General features: G+C 19.2%; 4 protein-coding genes and 1 long non-coding RNA gene across 5 annotated transcripts; 1 reads left to right on the forward strand and 4 right to left on the reverse strand.

The window, feature by feature from the left end:
• Nucleotides 1-4,676: 4,676 nt before the first annotated feature.
• Nucleotides 4,677-8,529, forward strand: LOC128953425 (uncharacterized). Its single transcript, XM_054298909.1, has 4 exons — nucleotides 4,677-5,235; nucleotides 6,831-6,982; nucleotides 7,625-7,990; nucleotides 8,401-8,529. Exons 1-4 carry the CDS (start codon nucleotides 4,677-4,679, stop codon nucleotides 8,527-8,529), a joined length of 1,206 nt encoding a protein of 401 aa, XP_054154884.1.
• Nucleotides 8,530-9,155: 626 nt separating this feature from the next.
• On the reverse strand, nucleotides 9,156-12,275 carry LOC128953426 (legumain-like). The gene is made up of 10 exons (XM_054298910.1): nucleotides 12,123-12,275; nucleotides 11,857-12,051; nucleotides 11,086-11,200; nucleotides 10,786-10,905; nucleotides 10,554-10,670; nucleotides 9,931-10,110; nucleotides 9,707-9,860; nucleotides 9,386-9,593; nucleotides 9,230-9,310; nucleotides 9,156-9,188 (listed from the first exon to the last, which is right to left on the reverse strand). Exons 1-10 carry the CDS (start codon nucleotides 12,273-12,275, stop codon nucleotides 9,156-9,158), a joined length of 1,356 nt encoding a protein of 451 aa, XP_054154885.1.
• A 6,903-nt stretch (nucleotides 12,276-19,178) lies between these two features.
• LOC128953267 (uncharacterized) lies at nucleotides 19,179-19,940 on the reverse strand. Its single transcript, XR_008484469.1, has 3 exons — nucleotides 19,893-19,940; nucleotides 19,694-19,810; nucleotides 19,179-19,335 (listed from the first exon to the last, which is right to left on the reverse strand). It is a non-coding gene; the product is annotated as an uncharacterized LOC128953267 (long non-coding RNA).
• A 16-nt stretch (nucleotides 19,941-19,956) lies between these two features.
• LOC128953427 (legumain-like) lies at nucleotides 19,957-21,504 on the reverse strand (the record flags this gene model as incomplete). The annotated part of the gene is made up of 4 exons (XM_054298911.1): nucleotides 21,349-21,504; nucleotides 21,090-21,284; nucleotides 20,178-20,292; nucleotides 19,957-20,012 (listed from the first exon to the last, which is right to left on the reverse strand). Coding segments are annotated over exons 1-4 (522 nt in total), but the record flags the coding sequence as incomplete, so codon positions are not given.
• Nucleotides 21,505-23,005: 1,501 nt separating this feature from the next.
• Nucleotides 23,006-25,587, reverse strand: LOC128953263 (legumain-like). Its single transcript, XM_054298740.1, has 9 exons — nucleotides 25,396-25,587; nucleotides 25,126-25,320; nucleotides 24,798-24,912; nucleotides 24,524-24,643; nucleotides 24,090-24,209; nucleotides 23,797-24,003; nucleotides 23,541-23,694; nucleotides 23,226-23,439; nucleotides 23,006-23,155 (listed from the first exon to the last, which is right to left on the reverse strand). The coding sequence occupies exons 1-9, from the start codon at nucleotides 25,546-25,548 to the stop codon at nucleotides 23,009-23,011; spliced, it is 1,425 nt and encodes a 474-aa protein (XP_054154715.1). The 5' UTR covers nucleotides 25,549-25,587; the 3' UTR covers nucleotides 23,006-23,008.
• Between the last annotated feature and the right edge of the window lie 1,130 nt (nucleotides 25,588-26,717).

The raw sequence follows: 26,717 nt of genomic DNA on the forward strand, positions 1-26,717 counted from the left end.
AAATTATATTATGATAAACTAAAAAAAATTATGTTTAGCCTAATTTTGTATTAATAGTAACGCAATAATATATATCTATTTAAATATATAATCATTATATAGATTATATATATATATATATATATATATATATATATATTGATGCAACTTTTACAAAAATTATATTTAGTAAAAATTAAATAAATTAAAATATATTTTTGTTTAAATATTTTAGATGAAACTTATTTAGATTAAATAAAAATTATTACGAAACAATTTATTTATATAATTTATTTTTAATATCATAATTTTTTTTCTTATAATTTTCTAGATATAAAAAAATACTTTAATTCTATATATATATATATATATATATATATATATATATATAATATATATATTAAACATATAGAATAAATTTTTAGACAACAATTATATTATTCTAAAATAAAAAAAAATAATAATAATATTTAATCTTAAATAAATTAAATAAAACATTTTATTGAAAATTACTAAATCGGCGGCGGAAATAAAATCAAATATAAATAACTTAATTATTATAATTATAATTATTATCTATATAATTTATTAATTTTAATATTATCATGTACAATCTATTGACGGTTTCCATGGTTGCCTAGTCAGGCATTTGGCAATTTCAATCATCCGGTTTAATGTTTTTCTATCGCCAGCGCTTCTCCAGCTAACGTCTATCCTGTCCCTGCACTGCCATTTCGGATTCAGCCAACGAGCATCGTCGACAACTACCCGACCCGTCCTATCATTGTCGGCTGTCCAATAGATTATAGCCTATTGTTATCATGGGTTCGTACCAGTACTGCCCTATAGTAGTTAAGTCCATAGGTTGGCTGGGGATACCATGAGCAATGATAGTCCGGGCCTGAATGTGAAAGTGTTTTTTCGAAATAATTTTTATTAAATAATAGAGAAATTTCTCGAAAATTTCTAAAAAGTTTCTAATAAAATTCTAGAATGTTTCTTAAAGAAATTTTCAATAAAGTTTCTTAAAGAAATTTTCAATAAAGTTTCTTAAAGAAATTTTCAATAAAGTTTCTTAAAGAAATTTTCAATAAAGTTTCTTAAAGAAATTTTCAATAAAGTTTCTTAAAGAAATTTTCATTAAAGTTTCTTAAAGAAATTTTCAATAAAGTTTCTAAAAGAAATTTCTAGAAAATTTCTAATAAAATTTCTAATAAAATTTCAAATAAAATTCTAGAATGTTTCTAAAAGAAATTTCTAGAAAATTTCTAAAAGAAATTTTCAATAAAGTTTCTAAAATAAATTTCTAGAAAATTTCATTAAAAAAAAAATCTATCTATTTTAAAAAGATTTTTTTTTTCAAGAAACTCTCATGGAAATGTTTGTTAGAAAATTTTTACTATTTTTCCATCCATACCTGTATTACCTGTGCTAGACCTCCAGGGGCACCGCTGAACCGGATCTATAACTGGCGTCTGCCGATAGTCTACGGCTTGTTGAGTACCGATACCGATGCCGCCGCCGCCGATGCTATTGTTTCGGCTACATATCCGAGCCGACAATATATAACGATTGCCAACAGTATTACCGATTGAATTGTTTTGAACTTGTCTTGAATTAACTACTATTAGTTTTAGACAATACCCAAACAATATTAACGTTAAATTTAGCATAATTTATCTAGTTAATTTTTATTGTTGATAGACATTTTGTTTTTTATCTGTATAAATTAAAAAATATAAAATATATATTTAATAATTAATTATTTAAAAATAATATTTAATAATTAATTATTTTTCAAAAAATATTTAATAATAAATTATTTTAAAAAAATATTTAATAAATAATATTTAATAAATAATATTTAATAAATAATATTTAATAAATAATATTTAATAAATAATATTTAATAAAAAATATTTAATAAATAATTATTTTTAAAAAAATATTTAATAAATAATTATTTTTAAAAAAATATTTAATAAATAATTATTTTTTTCAAATAATATTTAAAAATAAATTATTTTAAAAAAATAATATTTAATAATAAATTATTTTAAAAAAATAATATTTAATAAATAATCATTTTTTTCTAAATAATTTTTAATAAAAATTATAGTTACTTATAGTTAGTAATTTGTTAGACGACTGTAGATATGATAATAATTTTTTAATAACATTTTTTGTTTAAAAACAAATATATATTAGTTTTTCTATTTAATAGTAGTTATTATAAAAATTTATTTTATATACAAACTTTATATACAGTATAATCGGTTATATTTATAGATAAATTATTAACAATAATTATTTTTTGTTATTTAAATAAATATTTATTTATAATTTTTTTATTTAATGATAAAGTTATCCTGGATATACTATATATTATTATGATAAATATTTTTTATATATTATAATAAACATTTGATAAAAATATTTTCATTACATATGCAATATTAATAATTTGTAAATTTTAATATAAAATATTATATAAAATTGTTTAAAATTAAAATAATCAATAAATATTTATAAATAGAAAAATATAATATACAATTTATTTACTTTTAAATAAATTAAAATTATAAATTAACTAAAATAAAACAGACAATGAAAACATTATCACTAGTTTTATAATAATTAAAATATAAAACATTTTTTCTCTAATTAGAAAAAATAGATTTAATGATTTTGTTTTTATTTAAACTATAATTTTTGTTTCAATTCAAACAATTATTTATTATAATTATTTTTATGATATTTAGTTTTTTTTTAATTATCATATAAGTCAAAAATTAGATATATCAAAATTAATTAATCAACAAAAAATATTATTTAAGATATAAAATACAAAATTTATATTTGGATTTTTTTTATTGTTGATTAATTAATTAATAATAATGCAATAATTTTTTTTTAAAAATAAAATTTGATTAAATAAATGTATTATTAGTTTTTTTTAATTAAATAGTTGTAAAAGGATTACTAAAAGAAAAATTATAAACAATTATAATTTATATGATTTTGACATATATTTTATTATTATATTACACATGAATATTATAAATAAATAAATATATTTATATCTAACTTAAGTTTTACATCTAGTTATTTAAATAATAATATTATTAAATTATTTTTATTTGTTATATTTATTATAAGTTTAGATTATAAATTTTATTTTAAAAATTAATTAATAAAATGATTTTTAATAAATAATACTATTATTTATTTAGTTTCATAATATATATGTATCTTTAAATAAATTTCATGACAAAAATATATTTTTTATAATTATTATATTTTATTTGATATTTATTATATTATTCTACTATTATTTGATAGTTAAATATAAATAAATAAATAAAAATGATTAATTATATTAATATCTAGCATAATATATATATAGTAAAAATTATTATTTGATATTTTAGTTTACCTCTTAATTTATTAAATATAATAATTTATCAAAAATATAATTAGATATTAATATTTAAATATCAAAACTTATTTGTTTGAAAATGATTAATTAAATTAATTACAATAATACTAATCACTATTTATTTAGTTTACTATTTTTATAATTTTCATGACAATTATTAATTAATTATTTATATTTTTTTATATATATATTTATTTTTTGTTTTGTTTTTATTATAGACAAAATAAATTTTATATAAATAATAATTATAATAATTAATTAATAAATTCAAGCATAAAATATATAACTTTATGTGGAAATATATATATTATATATAAATAGATATATAATTTATTATCATTAATTGTATTTGGGTTGTCAATTTTATTATAAATAAATATTTTTGTTTTGAATTTATTTTTAAATATCATAATTTATTTATTAGTAAGTATTTATATAAAAAATAATATAAAAAATAACTATCTAGGTGTTAGTATATTTAATTGCTAAATTTTAAAAACTAATTTATTTTAACTAAACTAATATTTAATTTAATAAAATATCAAAAAAAAATAAAATCTTAACTTAACAATAACAAAATGAATCAACAAAATAATAATAATAATAATAATAATAAAAAAAAATTTATCCACTAGATAACATTGTATCTAGTGGATTAACTAAACCAACAATTAACCATGTTAATCTACAAGGATTAGAATTATCTATTAATAAGCTAGAACATTTTCTAGCTAAATACTATGTAATGTCATCGGATAAATTTGATAACAGTTATATTGTAACGGGAAACAATAACAACAACAACAGTAACGGGAAACCTGCAAACCATAAACAACGTCTAGTAAAATTTTTATTATTTAAACTAGCTGATCTAGTATTTGTTTTCAGATTGATCATGATTATTTATCGATCATTATCATCGTCGACTAAATTATCATCATGGTGGTTGCTCAATATTATACTATTAGCAAGCAGCAAAATACAATTGAAACAAGATCAATTATTAATTGCATTAATAATGATTATGAGTCATCTGGCTAATTTATCAATAACCTGGATAATTTATTTAAATGAACGCAATGGTACAATGACCATATTTAAATATCTAAATCGTATTAAGCATGGTCAATTAGCTTATCGATTAAATCAAAAGTATCAAGCTAAATTTTTGAAATCATTACGATTTAATCAACAATTTTTATCTGAATATTTACTATGGTTTATGACACTGAATTCAGCTAGAACAAATATTAAACCAATGATAATGGGCTATTTAAAAGTTACGCATAATAATCATAATCATAGACAACAATACGCACTGTTAGCTAGTTTTACAATTTGGTCAACCATTGCATTGATAAGTATATTAAACTTTTATTCAACATTTATCGGTAAATATCGATTTTGGACTAGTAGTCTAAACTATTTGCAGCTACAGTTTCGCCAATTGGACGACCAGTTTGCCCGGGCGTGTCGTCACCAATCAGGCAATATCCGTCACGTAGTGCGTGCAATACACCGACACCGCGTGTGTACGTGTTATACCCGTGAATTAAATCGGGTAATCAATCGGTTATTATTTTCGCTACACTGGTGCGCTGCCTCATTGCTCAACATTGCCCTATATTTGGCACTGTCACCCGGTTATCGGCTGACCAATCGGGTATCGGCCGGTATTATATTTGTGGTATTGTCTACAATGATATTATCGATTAACTACAAGTGCGCATCGGTTACCCATTACGCCCATCGACCCTATCGTCGACTATACAGACTGTTGGCGTTATCGTCTACTACTATCAATGGGAGGACAGTTGGTATGTCAATGACTAACCGATTGAAAATCTATAGTTTTATTGAACGATTAACCAGTGGCCGAAAAATTGGTTTCTATTGTCTGGATATGTTTCAAATGAATTATCATACATTTTATCTATATATAATAGCATGGATAATTAATTATACTATGGTTACGAAATTTATTACAAAATTTACTTGATAAAATTTTTTAATTTATATTATTTTTAATATTAAATAATTTATGTGTGTGTGTGTGTGTTTGTTTGTTATAAACTTTAATTATTATTTTTAAGTTAATTAGTATATTTATTATGATAATAATAAAGATTAATTTTTTTAAAATTATTTTATTTTAGTAAAATCAATTTGTATTGAAAGTATTGTATCTTAATTTTCAAATAACTTTATTAAAATGTAAACTATTAAATAAACTATGACATTTTAAACATGAATTAATTTATCCTAATAAATATTTATTAACTATATAAATTTATATATCATATATATAATTTTATACTGTATAAACATTATTGTTATTTAATAAAAAAAATATTTATTAAATTATTTTATATAATTGTGTGTTTAAAAAAATGTATAATCAATACTATTTTAATTTAATTTAAAGTTTTATTTTCAACCCTAGCATAACTGATTAAATTTATTATTACAGTAATACATAAACTATTATTATTTTACTTATATAAAAATTTACAGTTTATAATATTTATAATTATAATAATATAAATAATTTAGTTTAATTGTTAGATTTTTATAAAATTTTTTTTTGGAAATTTAATCATAAAAATCTGTAATTAATTAAATAAGTAATTTAACATTTTTTTTAGAAATCTATTAATTTAATAATATTAAATAAAATTATTGAATCAATTGGTGGTTAATCTTAAGTTACAAATAAGGGCTATTGTTATAAAATGTACTAAATAAAATAAAAAAAAATTGTTATTATATATTTTTAGATTTATATTGATAAATATTATTTATTATTAATAATTATTTTTAAAAAAAATTTATAACAATACAAAGTTAAAAAACATGTGTTTTATAATAAATTTATTCTCATGTACTAAAAATATATAATTAAATAATTATCATTTATTAGATAGTATATATATATATATTACTTTATATGATCATGGTAACATATATATAGATTAATAATATTTTTATATATTTTTATATTTTAAAAAAATAATCAATAGTAGTTTACTTATAAATATTTTCTTTAAAAAAATTAAATTAATATTTTTTTTATCAATATGTTGTGCAAATATTTATTTATATTTTGTTTATATTTTTTAGGTATTTGTTATTATTATTATTTATATTAATTATTAATTAATTAAATATCGATATATATTAAAAATTATTAATTTAATAGTCCTATTTATAAGTTTATTTAGAAATAATTTTTATTATCAATTTTAACATTTTAACAAAAAAAAATTAATTATAATTAAACATATATTCTATTTAATAAATTTTTATAAAGTAATATTTATCTATTTTATTTGTCCTGTTATTTAATTAGTTACAGTTTATAATCAGTTATTTTAATAAAATTATTTTTTTAAAAATGTTTATTATATTGTAGGTATGGGTGTGGGTATAGATGGCAGTCCCACATCAGATAAAATGGACTTCGAGTGGCGCACACAACAAACGTTTCAATATTATACTGTCCATGAATTACGTCAAATACTTGACTTAAACAATGAGGTTATCAAAGCCGAAATGAAATTACAGGTATTATTATTATTATTATTAAATATATATTTATTTAGTAGGGTTGCTTAAACACCCCCTCCCATGTATTTAGGGTTATATTTTTTTGTAAATATTATTTTTTATGTTTATTAAATAAACACATACACAGATAGCATTTATTTATTTTTTAAATATTTACATGATTATATTTAGATTTTATTTTTTTAAAAAAAAGTTAATTATAATAATATATAAATTATGAAAAACTAATTATTTAAGTATTAATTTTAGTATAATTATTTGGAACATTTTATTATAAAATAATAGTTATCTTAAACTTAACAATAAAAAACATTTTATTTTAATAAATATATTTTATTTTAATAAATATATTTTATTTTAATAAATATATTTTATTTTAATAAATATATTTTATTTTAATAAATATATTTTATTTTAATAAATATATTTTATTTTAATAAATATATTTTATTTTAATAAATATATTTTATTTTAATAAATATATTTTATTTTAATAAATATATTTTATTTTAATAAATATATTTTATTTTAATAAATATATTTTATTTTAATAAATATATTTTTATTTATAAAAAAAAACAATTATTACTAAAAATAATAAATATTTTTTATTTTTCAAACACACTCACACACCCACAGGGCTACAAATACCAGCTCCAGGGCCTGCATATTGTCCAACAATTTTACCAGAATATTACCCATTTGGTCGACATACTGATGCCCGTTGCCTACGCCCGTATGGACGATGCCTACCCGTCCAACAGTACAGCCTCGCAGATAATCTACATGTATTTGGCCCAAAATACGGAGGATTATCGCTGGTTGGGTAACAAATTGGATGTCCGACGAAAAAACGAGATCCGTTTGTCGGCACCGTTGGCTACACTCAAGCACCGTTGGCTATTGCTACAAAATGATCTACTTGATCGTATACTATGGGCAGCCAATTATATTCATAATAAAGGTGATCTAGCTGATTTATTTTGGGCGCCCATACACTATAAGGTAATTATTTAATTTATTTTTTATTTATTTATAAATAAATATTATATAACATATGTATGTATAGAATAATGTATTTATTTAATAATAAATTAATTATATAATTTTAATTATAACTAAATAAAAGTTATAAATAAGATTTATTAATATTATTATTATTTTTTTTAATAATAATTTTCTAATAAGTTAATCATAATTAAGTAATTGTTTTATTTAAAAAAAAAATACTATAAGTTTATAAATTATTTTTAGTTATAGTTTATAATTATTAGGTTAATAGTAATTTATATTTATTTATAGTAATTTTTAAATTTAATAGTTTATTAATTAATTAATTTTTTTATATAAATAATATATGTTTTAAGTTTACTTATTATTTATTTATTTATTTAATTAATTAATTATTATTATAGATTCACGATATGTTTCAGCAAATGTTTAACAATATTAACGGTGAAATCGGCAAACTTGACGACCAAGACATCAAAAAAGCTCAAACATTGCAGATATTTATTGAAGATATCGGTATATTAGGGATATAAATGTTATACAAAAAAAACAATTAAAAAAATATTATTTAATTCATTGATAAAAAATTAAATATATATTTAAAATTATTTTTTTTAATTGTATATTATTATCCATTTTTGTTGACTTATAAAATAAAAAACAATATTATAATAATTTTTGTTTATTATTATAAAATAAATTGATTTTAAACTATTAAAAATAATATTAATTATTAATTACTTAAATTATATATTACTGTAAAATTAACTTTAATTTTAAGATACAATAGTTGTTCAATTGATTTATAGTTAAAATGTTTGACCTAATGATACAATAAATATTGACAAAAAATATACACATTTTTAAAAAAAAAATTGATCCAATAATAATAATAATAATAATTTTATTTTTTAAAAAATATTGTTCAATTTAATTTATAAAAATGTTGGCATTTAAAAGTTAAAACAAAAAATTATTACTAATTGTTAATTTAGTTATAATGAAATTATTTGCAAATAAAAAATTAATTTAATTTATATTAAACAAAGTTTTATTAATATTATAATTGAAAGAATATTTTTTAAAAAAATACAAACAATTGTAAATTAATTTTACAAATATTATTTGCAAATAATATTTTTATTATGACTTTCTATAGTTAATCATCACTTAAATTGAAAATTTCTTGAAACTTGTTATTATTTTCATTACAATAGTTATCAATTGATTGACTGCTAAATCAGTTTCAAATGTYTGACCAATTGATTCACAAATATTGACAAATATTTGCATTTTTCTCAATAAGTATGGATTCTTTAGATAGTAATAGTAATAAAAATAATATTATAATTATTGAAAAAAATTAAATAATTTAAATATAAAACAAACCTTTGATAGACTGATACACTTTTGATGAAATGTGTCGACCAGTTGTCTATAACACTGTCTATTATTGTTGAGCTCTAGTCTACTATTGACTACCGATTCGATACCAACACCTGTGGGCAACAAATTGCCTAAACTTTTGACATAACCATCAAATTGTTGGTCAATTAGTTGACGGCTTTTCAATAGTCTATCCAATGCTTCGACTTGTCTATTGATATATATATATATATAATATCATATGAAAATAAAAATTAAAAAATTTATTACAATTATAAACCTATTGTTATATAAGTAATTAAAACTATCATAAATAAAACTTACCGTAATTTATCATCAATATTATCGGCCAATTCGATACGTTTTTCGGCCATAAATATATAGGGATCGTTGGGTCCATTAGTTACATGATATTCATAGTTATCATTATCATCGACCATATTATTATCATCATTGGTTACATTGATATTTTTTGTACCTATGTTATTTTTTACAAAAAATAAATAAAATGTTTTATTTCATTTTATTTGTTTAAAAAAAATATTTACTGAAAAATTGTGAGGCCGGCAATTGGCCAATTGATAGATCGCCGTAATGGGAGGCGTGTTGATAGAGACCCTTACGTATTTCGGATCGGTTAACAAAATATACGTACTGTTCCTCCAGTGTCTCCTTATTTAGATCATAGGTTTCAGTGTTGTTCATAAAATGCGAGAAAAACCAGGCACCTGTATATATATATATATATATATATATATAGATATATAAATATATATAGATAGATATATATGTATATTAATTTAAAGTTATATATATATAAAGTACAGTATAGTTATTAATTAGTAWATATATAGTATATAGTATATAAACAATAGTAATTTAGTTAAGTTTTAAAAAATATATATACTGTTATTAATTAATTATAACATTTAATATATATACTATATATACAATCTATATATATATAAATATATAGTTTAATTATATTATTATATTATATTTTGTATATTATGAGCTAGCAAAAAATTAATTTATATATTTAAATTACTGTATATACAGTATATGTGTATGTATTAAAAATTTTTATTTAAATAAATATATTTTTTAATAAATTAATTAATATTTTTAAACTAAATAAAAAAATATTATATCATTTGGTTAAACAACTTACTTATATATGTTYTATATGTGGGTGAATACCACCAAAAATAGGTCAACTCGTTATGAGTACCCGATGTTACCGCATAGACATTGATATTGTTGGGCAACAAATTATAAAACATTGAACCTGGTAAATTAARTTAATTAAATAATTATTTTAAAAAAATATAGTTATTATTATTAAATTAAATTAACAATAGTTAAAAAAAACAAAAATAATAACTAATAATAACWAAACTAACCTGGATCACATGCATCAATATAGAAAACTAGTTTGGCAAACATTTGTTTATCATGCATATATTTTAGGSMATCATTTAGATCCTGGGCATGCAATGGTTTCGATTGAAACATAACCATACCTGGGTGATAATAGTATTATAATAATATAAAAATATATAAATAAATTATTTATTTTAATTATTTTAAATAACAAACAAACATCATGATTTTTTTTAAAAAAAAAAATAATAATAATAAATAAAATTGATTGTACTAGATCATGTTTTATATATATATATAAATAAATACAGTTTACATACCCGGTGCACCATGGTCGGTAAATTGTACAAAAACGTGATCATTGGGTCCCGATTTTAGTACACGTTTTCCCTGCGATTCCAGCTCTTTGTCACCTTTAAGTACTTTGAGAAAAGTCTATTCAAAATAATAACAAAATAACAATTTAATAATAATAATATAATTAATATAATTAATATAATTAATATTAATTAATATATATATATATATTAATAGTTAGTATTATACAGTTAATTATAGTTAACTGATAAACTRTAATTAGTTAATTATTTAAAAATAAAATATTATTTATCTAGATTGTAATTTTAAAATGAATAGTATTTTTTGAATATATTTTTTTGTCTAGGTGAAATTTTTATAAAATATATTTTTTTCCAAACATTTTTCGATTAAWAAATATMTATTTTATAATATATATATATATATATATATATATATATAAAATAATACTTTTAATATAATAAATTATAATTGAATATATTAAACTATATACCCAAATTATTAAATAATTTTTTTTTTGAATAAATATCTATAAACTGTAACTAATTAATTATCAATATATTTTAGATAGTTAAATAWATATTTCAACTAATAGGAAAATAGCATAATATTAGATCAACAATTGTTTATAAACAACTCAAAACTCTATAATTTTTAATTTAATTAATATTTTTTTTTTAAAAAAATGAATCAAATAAATATAATTTTTTCATTAAGCTTTTCATAGTTGTTAATTTATTTTATAAAAATTAATTTTTATTAAAATAACTAACCTCTGGATTAACATCATAGCCGGTATAATGTTTGGGTATATTTATGTAGACATTGGGACCGGTAGGCGAATTGATAACAACACCGGGTGTCGGATTGGATGTACTGTTGGCTATGTTGTCGTAATGAAAGATTATGATGTTTTCCTCGGGTATACCCCGGGCTCGGAATGTTTGATACGCGTGATAAACGTTAGCCTTTAATGAATAAAATAATAAATTAATAGTAATTAATTAAAAATAATAATATTTTTTTTAAGCATCTATACCTGATGAGCATAGTCACTCCAACCGGAGCTACCTGAGCACAATACTACCCAACTTTTACCAGTAAACTCATAATCACTGTTACTATTATTATCGGTTATTAGGCCACCAAAGGCCAGATATATTGTACACGAAATTATTAATAATTTAAACATTTTTTTAAATTGTTATATTTATTTTTTATAAGTAACTAAATTTTTTTTTATAATAAAAATCTATTTATATAGTTTTTTTGTATTTAATTAAATTTTGATAATTTTTATCATAATATATATATATATATGTAATAATTGATATAATGTGACAATWAAATGTACTTTTTTACCATGTAACAATAACATATTGTAACAATTAATAGCATGATGAGATTAATTAATTTTAATTATCAATAATATTTATATATATATATACTAATAATTATAAAAATTAAATTTTTATCAATTTTTTTTTAAAAAAAACTTTAATAYKGTAATCTTTAATTTTTAGATTATTTTTTTTATTTCCAAGAAATAAATGTCTATGGGGTATTTTTTCAATAATTAATTTTAAGTACAAAATTATAAAAAAAAATATTTTTATCTATTACATCAATAAAATGCAATTTTTTATTAAATTTATTTTATTTTATTTTTTAGTTAATAAGATAACTATAAATTTTAATTAATTAATTTTTTAAAAAATCAAATATACAACAAAAATTATTTGTTAAACTTATTTTTTATTTTATTTTTTTTTTGTGTTTTTATGGATACTTTTTTAGTTACAAGTTAATATTTATGTAAAATTATATCATTTTTATTTATTTATTTTTAATCATCACTTAAATTGAAAATTTCTTGAAATTTGTTATTATTTTCATTACAATAGTTATCCAATTGATTGACTGCTAAATCAGTTTCAAATGTCTGACCAATTGATTCACAAATATTGAGAAATATTTGCATTTTTCTCAATAAGTATGGATTCTATTATACAAACAAAAAATATTGAAACAAACAAAATATATTATTTATTAAAATCATTATTAAATAAATAAATAAAAATAATTTTTTAGAAATTAAAAAACAAACCTTTGATAGTCTGATACACTTTTGATGAAATGTGTCGACCAGTTGTCTATAACACTGTCTATTATTGTTGAGCTCTAGTCTACTATTGACTACCGATTCGATACCAACACCTGTGGGCAACAAATTGCCTAAACTTTTGACATAACCATCAAATTGTTGGTCAATTAGTTGACGGCTTTTCAATAGTCTATCCAATGCTTCGACTTGTCTATTGATAAAAACAATAGTAATCATAAAAATTTAAAAAAAAATTAATTACAATTAACTTTATCTAGTTTTTAGTATTGTTTTCTGTATAAAAAACTTATTATTATATAATTAATTAAAAACCTAAAAAAATTATGTTTATTACAATTACAGTATAACCTATTAATTCTAGTAATTAATAATCTAAATAACTTACTAATTAACTTTAATTAACAATAGTAATAATAATCAAAAAAAAATATTACATTTATAAACCTATTTTTAATATATAATTAATTAAAACTAACTAAATAAAACTTACCGTAATTTTTCATCAATATTATCGGCCAATTCGATACGTTTTTCGGCCATAAATATATAGGGATCGATGGGTCCATTGGTTACATGATATTCATAGTCATCATCATTATCATCGCCCATATAATTATCATTATCATTGGTTACATTGATATTTTTGGTACCTATTTATTATTAAAAAGTAAAATTTTAGTTTTTTTAAAAAAACTTGAAATAAAACTTAATTATACCTAAAAATTGTGAGGCCGGCAATTGGCCAATTGTTAGGTCACCATAGTGTGATGCATGTTGATAACTTTTTGATGTACCATGATTGTAGCTAGGATCAATAACCTCGGATCGGTTAGCAAAATATACGTACTGTTCCTCCAATGTCTCCCTGGTCAAATCATAGGTTTCCGTATTGTTCATAAATAGCGAGAAAAACCAGGCAGCTAATTTTTATATAAATAAATTAAATATTTTTAATAATAGTTTAGTTTAATATTATTAATATTAATAAATAAGTTTAATTAAATTATAATCTACATAATGTGTAAATATTATTATTATAAAAATAATTAATTTTATAATTAATTCATAATCTACATAATGTGTAAATATTATTTTATTATTATAAAAATAATTAATTTTAATTAAATTATAACCTACATAATGTGCTAACAACTAAAAAAATATATGTAATCTATTGTATATTTATATATATATATATATATATATATGTAAAAAAATATTAATTAAACAATTTACGACTATTATCTACATATAAATATATATATATAATTAAATTATGTAAAAAGTTTTTTATACAGTAATAGTTACAATTGATGTTGAAATTGTAATTTTTTACTAATAAATATTATTCTTATAATTAGTTAAAAAAATTAAAAATTTAATAATTAATTAATTAATTTTTTTTACATAAATAAAATTAAGTATAATATTACTTACTTATAAATGTTCTATGTTTTTGTGAATACCACCAAAAATAGGTCAACTCGTTATGTTTGCCCGATGTTACCGCATAGACATTGATATTGTTGGGCAACAAATTATTAAACATTGAACCTGGTTAATTAATTAATTGAAATTTATTTTTCAATATTATTATTAKTATTATTAATAGATAAAACAAAATAACTAACTAAACTAACCTGGATCACATGCATCAATATAGAAAACTAGTTTGGCAAACATTTGTTTATCATGCATATATTTTAGGGCATCATTTAGGTCCTGGGCATGCAATGGATTTGATTGAAACATAACCATACCTGGGTGATAATATTATTTATTTTTAAAAAAAAATAATAAAATAAATTATGTATTTATTTTTATAATTATACATAATTTTTTAAACTAAAATAAAATTTAAATGTGTATTAGATAATTTATACTATAAATATTATATTAATATATACTATACCCGGTGCACCATGGTCGGTAAATTGTACAAAAACGTGATCATTGGGTCCCGATTTTAATACTGGTTTTCCCTGGGATTCCAGATCTTTGTCACCTTTAAGTACTTTGAGAAATGTCTATCAAAAATAAAAACATAAAATATAATAATAATTTAATATTAAATGATAAATATATACATATATCATATATATATATATATAATAGTAATTATTTAATAATACACATAATAAATGTAAAAGACTGTAATAATACTTAATAAATATTTCTTGATTTCAGTTATTATTAGTAATTTATTTTAAATAATTAAATAAATAAAAATTATAACTATTTAATAATAAAACAAATAATATAAAAAAATATAATAATAATATTTTAATAAAAAATGATAATTATATATATTTTGTTATTATTTCAGTACTTAAAAAATACTAATAAATATAAAAATTATAAAACTGTAACAGTTTTTAATGATTTAATTTTGTTAATTTTAAAATTAATTTTTTTTCTAATTATTAAATAAAATTCAAATTCAAAAAACTAAACACAATTAATATTATTTTTAAATATAACTGCAATTTCTAGTTAAGATAAACAAATATTTATTATAATAAATGTTTTGTTTTATTTTTTGTTGTTGTTATAGATATTTATTTTAATACTTTGATAAAAATAATATATAAATTAGTTAATTATAATTAAATATCAATTAAAATCATATGATTAAAAAAATAGTTTTATCTAAGATTCAGTCAAAATTTGTAATAATAATAATAAAAATAATTTTTTTTAAAAACTGTAACTATTTATTAATGATTATAACTAATCATTTGAATTGTAATTTTCAAAATAATTATTTTAGATATTTTAGAGACCTCCTAACCTCAATACATTTAAATAATATTTTTGTATTTAAAAAAAAATATTAAAGTAAAAAACAAAAATTCAATATTAATTATATATATATCTATTTAAATTTATTATGTGATAATGACTTAATTATTATTATTAATTATTATATTTAAAAAAAATACTTTATTATATTATATTGTATTTCTAGTATTTATTACTTAAATATCTATTATTATTAAAATAATAAACACGAATAAAAAAACATAACTAACCTCTGGATTGACATCTTTGCCAGTATAATGTTTGGGTATATTATGATAGACATTGGGACCGGTAGGCGAATTAATAACAACACCGGGTGTCGGATTTGATGTACTATTGGCTATATTGTCGTAATGAAAGATTATAATGTTTTCCTCGGGTATACCCCGGGCTCGGAATGTTTGATAGGCGTGATAGACGTTAGCCTTGAAAATAAAATAATAAATTAATAATAGTTAATTAATTAAATTAAAAAAAAATACTTATTGTTTGTCTATCTAAAGCACCCATACCTGATGAGCATAGTCACTCCAACCGGAGCTACCTGAGCACAATACTACCCAACTTTTACCAGTAAACTCATAATCACTGTTACTATTGTTGTTGTTGTTGTCGATTATTAGGCCACCAAATGCCAGATATATTGTACACAAAATTATTAATAATTTAAACATTTTTTTAGTATTTGTATTATATATATATATATATTTTTATGTATTATATAWTWRTAAATTTATTACATAAAAAATACATCTATTTATATACTTGATTAGTAATAATAAGGTTTTTTTATTTAATAAWTTTTTTTAGTRATAWRTTTAATCAAAAAAAATAAAATAATAAGTAYATTAGATAATTRATATTTTGTAACAAGTAAWTGTAATTTTTTTTTWWWAAATAAATGTTACTGTCACATATTGATCAAGGTAATATAAATTAAWTAATACAATATATATATTAATTAGATATTAATTGTTGTAATRWATTATTTTTAAAATMATTATCAATTTTTTCTAGTTTMTATTWTGATATTATTATTATTATTTGCTGATTATTATATTATTAATACAATCTATGGGGTAATTGATTAWTATAACTAWWAWATACTATTACTTWAWAAAAATGCAATATTTAATTTTTTTTGTTAATTATGTACTTTATATTAAATAATTGTAATTTATTATYATATGTGCAGGTGWTATATATTAGTAATTTAAKTAAATATATACAAGTACATTTAATTTAAGTTCAAAATAGTGTGTGTCGATCAAACAATWTGATRATCTCATCTAGGTWATTAAAAAWATATTAATWATTAATTACTTATTAATACTGGATTAAATTAATTAATTAGTTAATCAATAATTAAATATAATTAATAGTAAATATTACTAATAATATACTAATGTATACTAATAATAACAAATTAATAAAATTTTTAAATTTAAATAAATTTTATTATAAATGTAWATAAAATTACTTGATTTGSAAGATTTTCTTGCTATACGTGACATAACATAGTTTGGGACAAAAACTGTAACACTAGTTATAAATTTATTTTTAAAAAACACAACAATTTCAGCATAAATAATGGAAAAAATGAATTATTATATTTTTTACATTTTTTTATTTTGCTGATATTATTATATTAGTATTTTTTAAAAAATCATAATAATTTAGTTTATAACTTAACAAAATATTATTTTTATTATTTAAAAAAAAATCCCAACCAAATGCAATATATTTATATATATATATTTGTTATAATGTACTTTTTAAATTAAATTACATTATTATTATTATTTTATTATCTTAAGTGCAGGTGATATATATTATTGATACATGTGATAGATGTTTGATTAAATAATAATAATAATAAAAAAAATTTACTAAAATTTTAGTACATGTTAACTATTTTTAAAAAAATAAATAAATATACACTTACACCATRAATTATACAAGGTCATTGATATTACTAATAATACTACTATTAGCTAGCTAATGAGCTAGCTAATATTATTGAACAAATACAAAATAATAATACTAATAATTTTAATTTTAACAAATTTAAATAATTTAAATWATAATATKATTACTAAGTTTATTAATAAATTGATAATTTTTAATTAACTTAWTTKARTTTTATTTTAAATATATAAAAATATTATTTATGTTATTAAGATAATATTACAATATTTTTAGCTAATTATTTATTTATTTATTTTATTAATCATCACTTAAATTGAAAATTTCTTGAAATTTGTTTATATTTTCATTGCAATAGTCGTRCAATTGATTGACAACTAAATCAGTTTCAAATGTCTGACCAATTGATTCACAAATATTGACAAATATTTGCATTTTTCTCAATAAGTATGGATTCTTTAGTTTATAATAAAATAAAAATATTTATTAAAATTATTATTAAATAAAAAATAAATTTTTAGAAATTAAAAACAAACTTTTGATAGTCTGATACACTTTTGATGAAATGTGTCGACCAGTTGTCTATAACACTGTCTATTATTGTTGAGCTCTAGTCTACTATTGACTACCGATTCGATACCAACACCTGTGGGCAACAAATTGCCTAAACTTTTGACATAACCATCAAATTGTTGGTCAATTAGTTGACGGCTTTTCAATAGTCTATCCAATGCTTCGACTTGTCTATTGATATATAATATCCAATGAAAATAAAATTTAATTATATATTTATTACAATTACAGTATAACTTGTTATAAATACTAGTAATTAAAAATCTAAATAAACTGATATATAATATAAATAAAACTAATAATAAAAAATTAATACAATTACAGTATAACCTCATAATACTAATAGTTACTAATAAAAAATAACCCCCCCACCCCATAAATAACTTACCGTATTTTCTTATCAATATTATCGGCCAATTCGAYACGTTTTTCGGCCATAAATATATAGGGATCGATCGGTCCATTGGTTACATGATATTCATAGTCATTAGCATTATTATCGACTATATTATCAACATTATTGGTTACATTGATATTTTTTGTACCTATTTATTTATTTTTTCAACAAATAATTTTAATTAAAAATTTAAAAAATAATTAAAAACTTATAAAATAATTATACCAAAAAATTGTGCAGCCGGCAATTGGCCAATTGTTAGGTCACCATAGTGTGATGCATGCTGATAAACATTATGTGTACCTGGATTATAGCTAGGATCGGTAATTTCGGATCGGTTAGCAAAATATAGATACTGTTCCTCCATGGTCTCCCTGTTTAAATCATAGGTTTCCGTATTGTTCATAAATAGCGAGAAAAACCAGGCAGCTAAATGTATTTAAATAAATGAATTAAAAATTAATTATATATTAATAGTTAATAATAATAATAGTTATGAAAACAATTTTTTTTAATTAATTAATTAATAATCTATATATTTATGTGTGGTAATATATTTAAATTTATTAGATATTTATATATATATATTGTATTTATATTTTTTAAAATAAAACAATTTTTTATTTATATAATTTTTGTTTTTTGATTTCTACATATAAATATACCTAATATATTATATTAAAAAAGTGCTTTTTTTTGTTACATTAAAATTATTTAATAAAAATAAATTTTGTTTTTTGTTTTTGTTGAAAAAATGATAATATAATCATTAAATTTATAGACTTACTAATAAATGTATCAAATTTTTGTGAATACCACCAAAAATAGGTCAACTCGTTATGTTTGCCCGATGTTACCGCATAGACATTGATATTGTTGGGCAACAAATTATAAAACATTGATCCTGGTAAATTAATTAAATATTTACAACAACAAAAATTATTATTATTAAATTAACAATATCAAAAATAACTAACTAAACTAACCTGGATCACATGCATCTATATAGAAAACTAGTTTAGCAAACATTTGTTTATCATTCATATATTTTAGGGCATCATTTAGATCCTGGGCATGCAATGGATTTGATTCAAACATAACCATACCTTGGATGATAAAAAAAATTTAGTATATAATTAAAAAAAATAAATAAAAATAAATTATTTATTATAAAAAACACATCATAATATTTTTTTTTAATAAATAAATAAACAAAATTGATTGTACTAGATCGTTTTTTTTTGTTTGTTTAGAGAATTACAGTAACATACCCGGTGCACCATGGTCTGTAAATTGTACAAAAACGTGATCATTGGGTCCCGATTTTAGTACACGTTTTCCCTGCGATTCCAGATCTTTGTCACCTTTAAGTACTTTGAGAAAAGTCTATTAAAAAACAAAAACAAAAAAATAATAATTTAATATTTAATAATAAACATAATAAATGTAAAAACTGTAACTATTTTAACTATTAGTAATTGTTAAGCATTTATTGTAATTTTTTAAAATTATGTAAATTAGAAAACTAGAAAATAATTTTAAAAAATATTTAAAACTATTAATATATTTTGTTATTTAATTTTTTTCTAATTCTGATAAACAAATATTTATTAGTAAATATTATTTTTGTTTAAATAGTTATTTATTATTACTTTGAGAATATATTTTTTTATATATTTATAAATTAAATAATAATTTAATAATAATTAAATATTAATTAAAATTCTTATGATACACAGAGATAATTTTTAGGATTATTAATAGCAATTAGTTATATAATATTAATTATAAAATTAGTAATTAGTAATTATAAACAACAATAATATTTATTAACAATTATAAAAAAAAATAACTGTAACTATTTAATTATGATTATTACAAATCATTTCTATTGTAATCTAAAATAAATTATTTTAGATTAGTAAAATATCATTTAATAATTTATTATTTAATATTGTTAATTATTAAAATTAAAAAAAAATAAAAATTTTATATTATTTTTTTCAAAAATTATTATATGATAAATTAATTTTATTAATATAATAATAATAATATTTTTTTGGGGTGGAATAACTATTGTTTAAAATACTTTATTTATTATATTATACTTATAGTATTTATTATTTAATATCTAMTATATATATATATAATGTTTAAATAAACAAAATAAAAACATAACTTACCTCTGGATTGACATCATCGCCAGTATAATGTTTGGGTATATTTACGTAGACATTGGGACCGGTAGGCGAATTGATGACAACACCGGGTGTCGGATTTGATGTACTGTTGGCTATATTGTCGTAATGAAAGATTATGATGTTTTCCTCGGGTATACCCCGGGCTCGGAATGTTTGATAGGCGTGATAGACGTTAGCCTTTAATAAATAAAATAATAGTAATTAGTTAAAAATATAATAATTTTTTTTCTAAGCACCATACCTGATGAGCATAGTTACTCCAACCGGAGCTACCTGAGCACAATACTACCCAACTTTTACCAGTAAACTCATAATCACTGTTACTATTATTGTTGTCGATTATTAGGCCACCAAATGCCAGATATATTGTACACAAAATTATAAATAATTTAAACATTTTATTATTTATATATTAAATAATTTTTTTGTTTGTATTATATATATATTTGTTTTAAAACATATAAATTAATTTAGAAAAAATACTATCTATTTATATACTTGATTTTAATATAATAGTTTGAGTGATAAGTTTACAAACTATAGTATATATATTTTTATGTTACTTTCACATATTTGATCAAGGTAGTCTAAACAAAACAAAATTAAATGATAATCATATATTAATTAGATATTTGTAGATAATTTTTTTTAATCATTATCAATTTTCTAGTTTTAGTACATTATAATTTCAAAAGTTCAAATTAGTGTAATCAAACAAAATTTTAGTTATTTTAAAAAAAAAAATATTAATTATTAATTATAATTACTTATTATGAATAAAATTAATTAATAAATTAAAATAATTAATAGTTGATATTACTAAATATAACTATTGAATATAACTATAAAAATTAATTATTATAAATATATATAAACTACTGTATTATATAATGTATTTATAAAATTATAAAATTTAAGTATACAGATAATGCATGTACTTTTTTCAGGAAAAAAACTGCAACACTAGTTACGAAACTATTTTATTTATTTTTTTTGCATAAATAATGATAAAATAAGTTATTATATTATTTTTTGTTGTTGTTGATTATTAAATTATTACTTAAAAATATAAAGCCTATGGTGTAATACATAATAATTTTTATTTTTAATAACTAATATATTATTACTTTTTTAAAAAATAAAAGTTTCTCAACAAAAATGCAATATATATATATATTTGTTAATTATGTACTTTATATTAAATAATATTTGAAAAATATTATTATTTTTTATCTTAAGTGCAGGTGCTATATATATATATTAAGTAAAATTCAATTTAAGTACAAAATAGTGTAACAAACAAGATCCTGGTCCGCTGATCCTGGTAATTTAAAAAATAATATTAAATATTAATAATTGATATTACTACTAATTACTTATATAATAATTAAAATATTTATATAATGTTTAATAAAAAGTTAAATACAAGTCACGGTTAGTATCTTACAAAAAACGTGATAAAATCTTCAACACTAGTTAAAAAATTAAAAAAAAAATAATAATAAAACAATTGCAACATAAATATTGATAAAATGCAATTTTTTTAATTAAAAAAATTGTCTTTAATAGTATTAGTTTTATTAGTTAATTAATAATTTTTGTTTATTATTATTTTATTTATTATTTAATTATTATTATATAAATTTATGAAATACAAAAATAATTATTTATAATATTCATAAACAAACAAACAAATTATTTTTGAAAATTAAAATTTTTCTAATTATTTTTTATTTAATAAATTTTAATTTTTAAACAAAACTCAATTAATAAATTATTTTATTTAGATTAATTATTTAATTATTTTCTAATAAATTACAAAAAAAATATTTTTAAGTTTTTTATTTTCAAAAAATAATATTTAATAAATTCAGTAAAATTTATTACATTTTAAAATTTTTTTATTCAATATCAGTAACAGTAGTAAACTCTTGATCTTCCAGACAATAGTTTTGCAATTGTTTATCAATTATTTCACTATCTATTGAATTACTGATTGAATTGCAAATATTGACAAATATTTGCAATTTTTTCAATACGTATGGATTCTATATAAATATAATTTTTTTTAAAAATTAAAAAATAAATAATTATTTTTTTTAATAATACAATTAATACCTGATTCAAGTTAAAACATTTGCGATGAAATGTATTAACCAATTGTCGATAACAATGTCTATTTTGATCATTGTTTTTGATTTCTAGTTTATTATTGACTATCGATTCAACACTAGTTGATGATAACAAATGTATCACTTGTTTGACATAATTAACAAAACTATTATCAATTAGTTGCCGACCATTCAATAGACTCTCAAGTTTTGCAACATATCTATTAAAAACAGGAAAAAAATTGAATAATTTGTTATTAAAATTTAAAAACAAAAATTGTTAATAATTTAAAAAAAAATTAATAATAATAAATAATATTACCTTAATTTATCACTATTAGTATTAGCATCTATTAAACGTTGTTCAGCCAAATAAATTGGTAGATCAATATGTTTAGCATGCTCAATTACATTATTATTATTATTATTATTATTAAATTCAATTGGTTGGTATGATATGTTATGTTTAAGTTTACCTAGAAAAAATAATTAAATTAATTATTAGCATGCTAAATTTTTGTTTTTATAAAAATAGTTATTTTTTTAATTTTTAWGTTTTTWAAAAAAAAATAAATTACCAAAAAATTGATCAGCTGTAAGTTTGCCAATTGATAGATCACCATAACGTTTACTATCCTGATGACCAGGGTGCTCTTTGGTCATGCCCTGTGTTGGATCAACTATATCACTGGTATCTACAAAATACTGGTACTGTCTGTCCAAGGTAACTGTGCTCATATCATTGTTTGTAGTATGGTTGATAAAATTAATAATAAACCATGCACCTATAGTTGTTTTTTCGGTCAAGGTCAAAGTCAAGGTCAAATTTAATATTTTTGTAATTTTTTTATAATTTTTTTTGAAAATTTACTTAATGGTACACTGTCAAATTTTTTTTCCATATACCAAAAATATGAGTCCTGATCGGGTGCGCTTGATGAAACAGCATAGATGTTTAGATTATCAGGCAATAGTTTAGCAAACATTGAACCTAGATTATTTAATTAATTATTAATATTTTTTTTTAAAAAATTTATTACAATAAAAAAATAGATTTAAAATAGATACTTAGCTAAAAATTTAATTTTAGTAATTATACTAATTATTAAGAAATAATATTTTTATGTTTTTAGTTTTTAGTTTTTTTATCAAAAAATTATTTTTAAAAAATAGATTATATAATATACTTAACTAAAAATTCAAAATTATTATTTGTAATAATTATTGTGAAATATTATATTTATGTTTTATTTTTTAGTTTTTTTAGTTAAAATTATTTTTAAAAAAAATAATAATTACAATTACCTGATTCGCATGCATCCAAATAGAAAACCAATTTTGAATACATATTGTTTTGATGCATATATTTTAGTGCACCTATTAATTCGGTATTGTGTAGTGGATCGTTGGGAAACATTACAAGTCCTATAAATATATAATAAAAATAATAATTTTTATTAATAGAATATACCAAAAAATAAATAAATATTAACTAGCTAAATTTTTCGTATTTTTTAATTAAACTATATTTTAGAAAATTACTAAAAAAATTTTTTAATCATACTAAAATTTTACATACCCGGTCCACCGTGATCATTGAATACAACAAAAACGTGATCATTGGGTCCCGATTTTAATACACGTTTGCCCCGCGATTCTAACTCTTTATCACCTTTAAGTACTTTTAGAAAATTCTAAGCATGGTCAAAAAAAATATTATTATTATTAAAAAAATAGCATGCTAAAATTAAAAATACTAGCATGCTAAAATTTAATACTAGCATGCTAAAATTTAATACTAGCATGCTAAAATTTTGATACTAGCATGCTAAAATTCCTATATTATTTTTTATTGGGTGCAAGTTTCTCGATGTAATTTCTACTAATAATTTCCAATAATAATTTACCTCCGGATTAACATCGTTGCCTGTATAATGTTTGGGTACATCCACGTAGACATTGGGACCGGTAGGCGTATTAATCACTTGTCCGGGTGTCGGGTTTCTCGGATGAGTAGCCAAATCGTCGTAATGTAAAACAATTATCTGCTCATCGGGTATACCCCGGGCCCGGAATAGCTGATACATGTGATAGATGTTTGACTAAAAAATAATAATAATATTAGAAACAAAATTGTACATGTTAATTTTATTGTAAATATATATATATATACTTACACCATGAGCATAGTTATACCAGGTTTTACTACCTGAGCATAATATAACCCAATTTTTCCCATTAAACTCATTGCTATTACTAATATTACTACTACTAGCATATAATGAGCTAGCTAATATTATTGAACCAACTAATAATATTGATAATTTCATTTTTTTAAACAAAATTTTATTTTAATAAATATATTTATTTTTTCTAATTTTTGAAATTGTTTGAGCTATTTATACAATTAGCAAAACATATACTGTATATAAAATATTATAGATTTGATAAAACAAAAAGTGAGATAACCTTAAAAAATATTACAATTAAGTACATTATACCAGTAGTTAAGCAAGGTTTTTGGATTTTTTAGGGGGGGGGGGTGGGAGGTATAGGGGTTAGTCAACAAAAAAAATCATGGGAGGGTGGGTGTGGTCACGAAAAAATTTCCTAAAAATATTTCAAAAATTCAAGGAATATTTAGATTAATTTTAACTAATTTTTTAAACTTATTTTTAAGTAAAAATTAGATTTAAATAAATTGTTTTTTTTAATATAATAACTAGTGTATTGATTAATAATTTTTTATACTCTATTAAATAGTTGTTATAATAGTTGCTTAAAAAAGTCAAATAGTTTTTAAAATAGTTATTTAAACTGTATTAAATAGTTGTATATAGTTGCTAAAAAAGCCAAATAGTTATTGAAATAGTTATTTATTTTTTTATAAATATTTCAACTGATATATATTCATTTGTTTGCAGCATATTTACAAAAATGATTTATATAAATAAACTAATTATTTCTATTGTTAAAAAAGTAATATGAGTTGATAACAGCTTACACATTATATATAATTTATATAATTATTACTTTTTGTTTTTACATATATTTGTACTTAATTTTACAATTTAATGCTTATATTTTTCAAAATCAATGAAATAATTATTTATAAGTTTTTATAGTTGCTAACCCAACAAATAGTTATTTATAGTTATAATAAAATTTCCAAAATAGCGTCCACTGGTCAACTTCGGTGGACATACTAAGTCCCAGTTATAAGCGTTGAACCGACAAAATAATTTTTTTAGTTGAAAATCAAGACACTAATAATAACATATAAAAAAACTTAAAAGTAGTATGAATTAAAATTTTACAATTTTTTTTCGATTTGGTCAAAATAAATTGGGTCAACAAATCAAAAAATATTAATTTTAAGGGGTGAGTGGTTAATTTGGCAAGCCCAAATTAATCCCCCCCCCTATGCTTAACCGTGTTAATAAGTTGTAGTATATCAATAATTGATTATAAAAAAATTAATAAATAAAATAAGATTAAT

The sequence above is a fragment of the Oppia nitens genome, unplaced genomic scaffold (assembly GCF_028296485.1).
Source record: "Oppia nitens isolate AA-2021 unplaced genomic scaffold, nextdenovo-longstitch-racon4-pilon3 scaffold21_pilon_pilon_pilon, whole genome shotgun sequence".
Classification (NCBI taxonomy): Eukaryota; Metazoa; Arthropoda; class Arachnida; order Sarcoptiformes; family Oppiidae; genus Oppia; species Oppia nitens.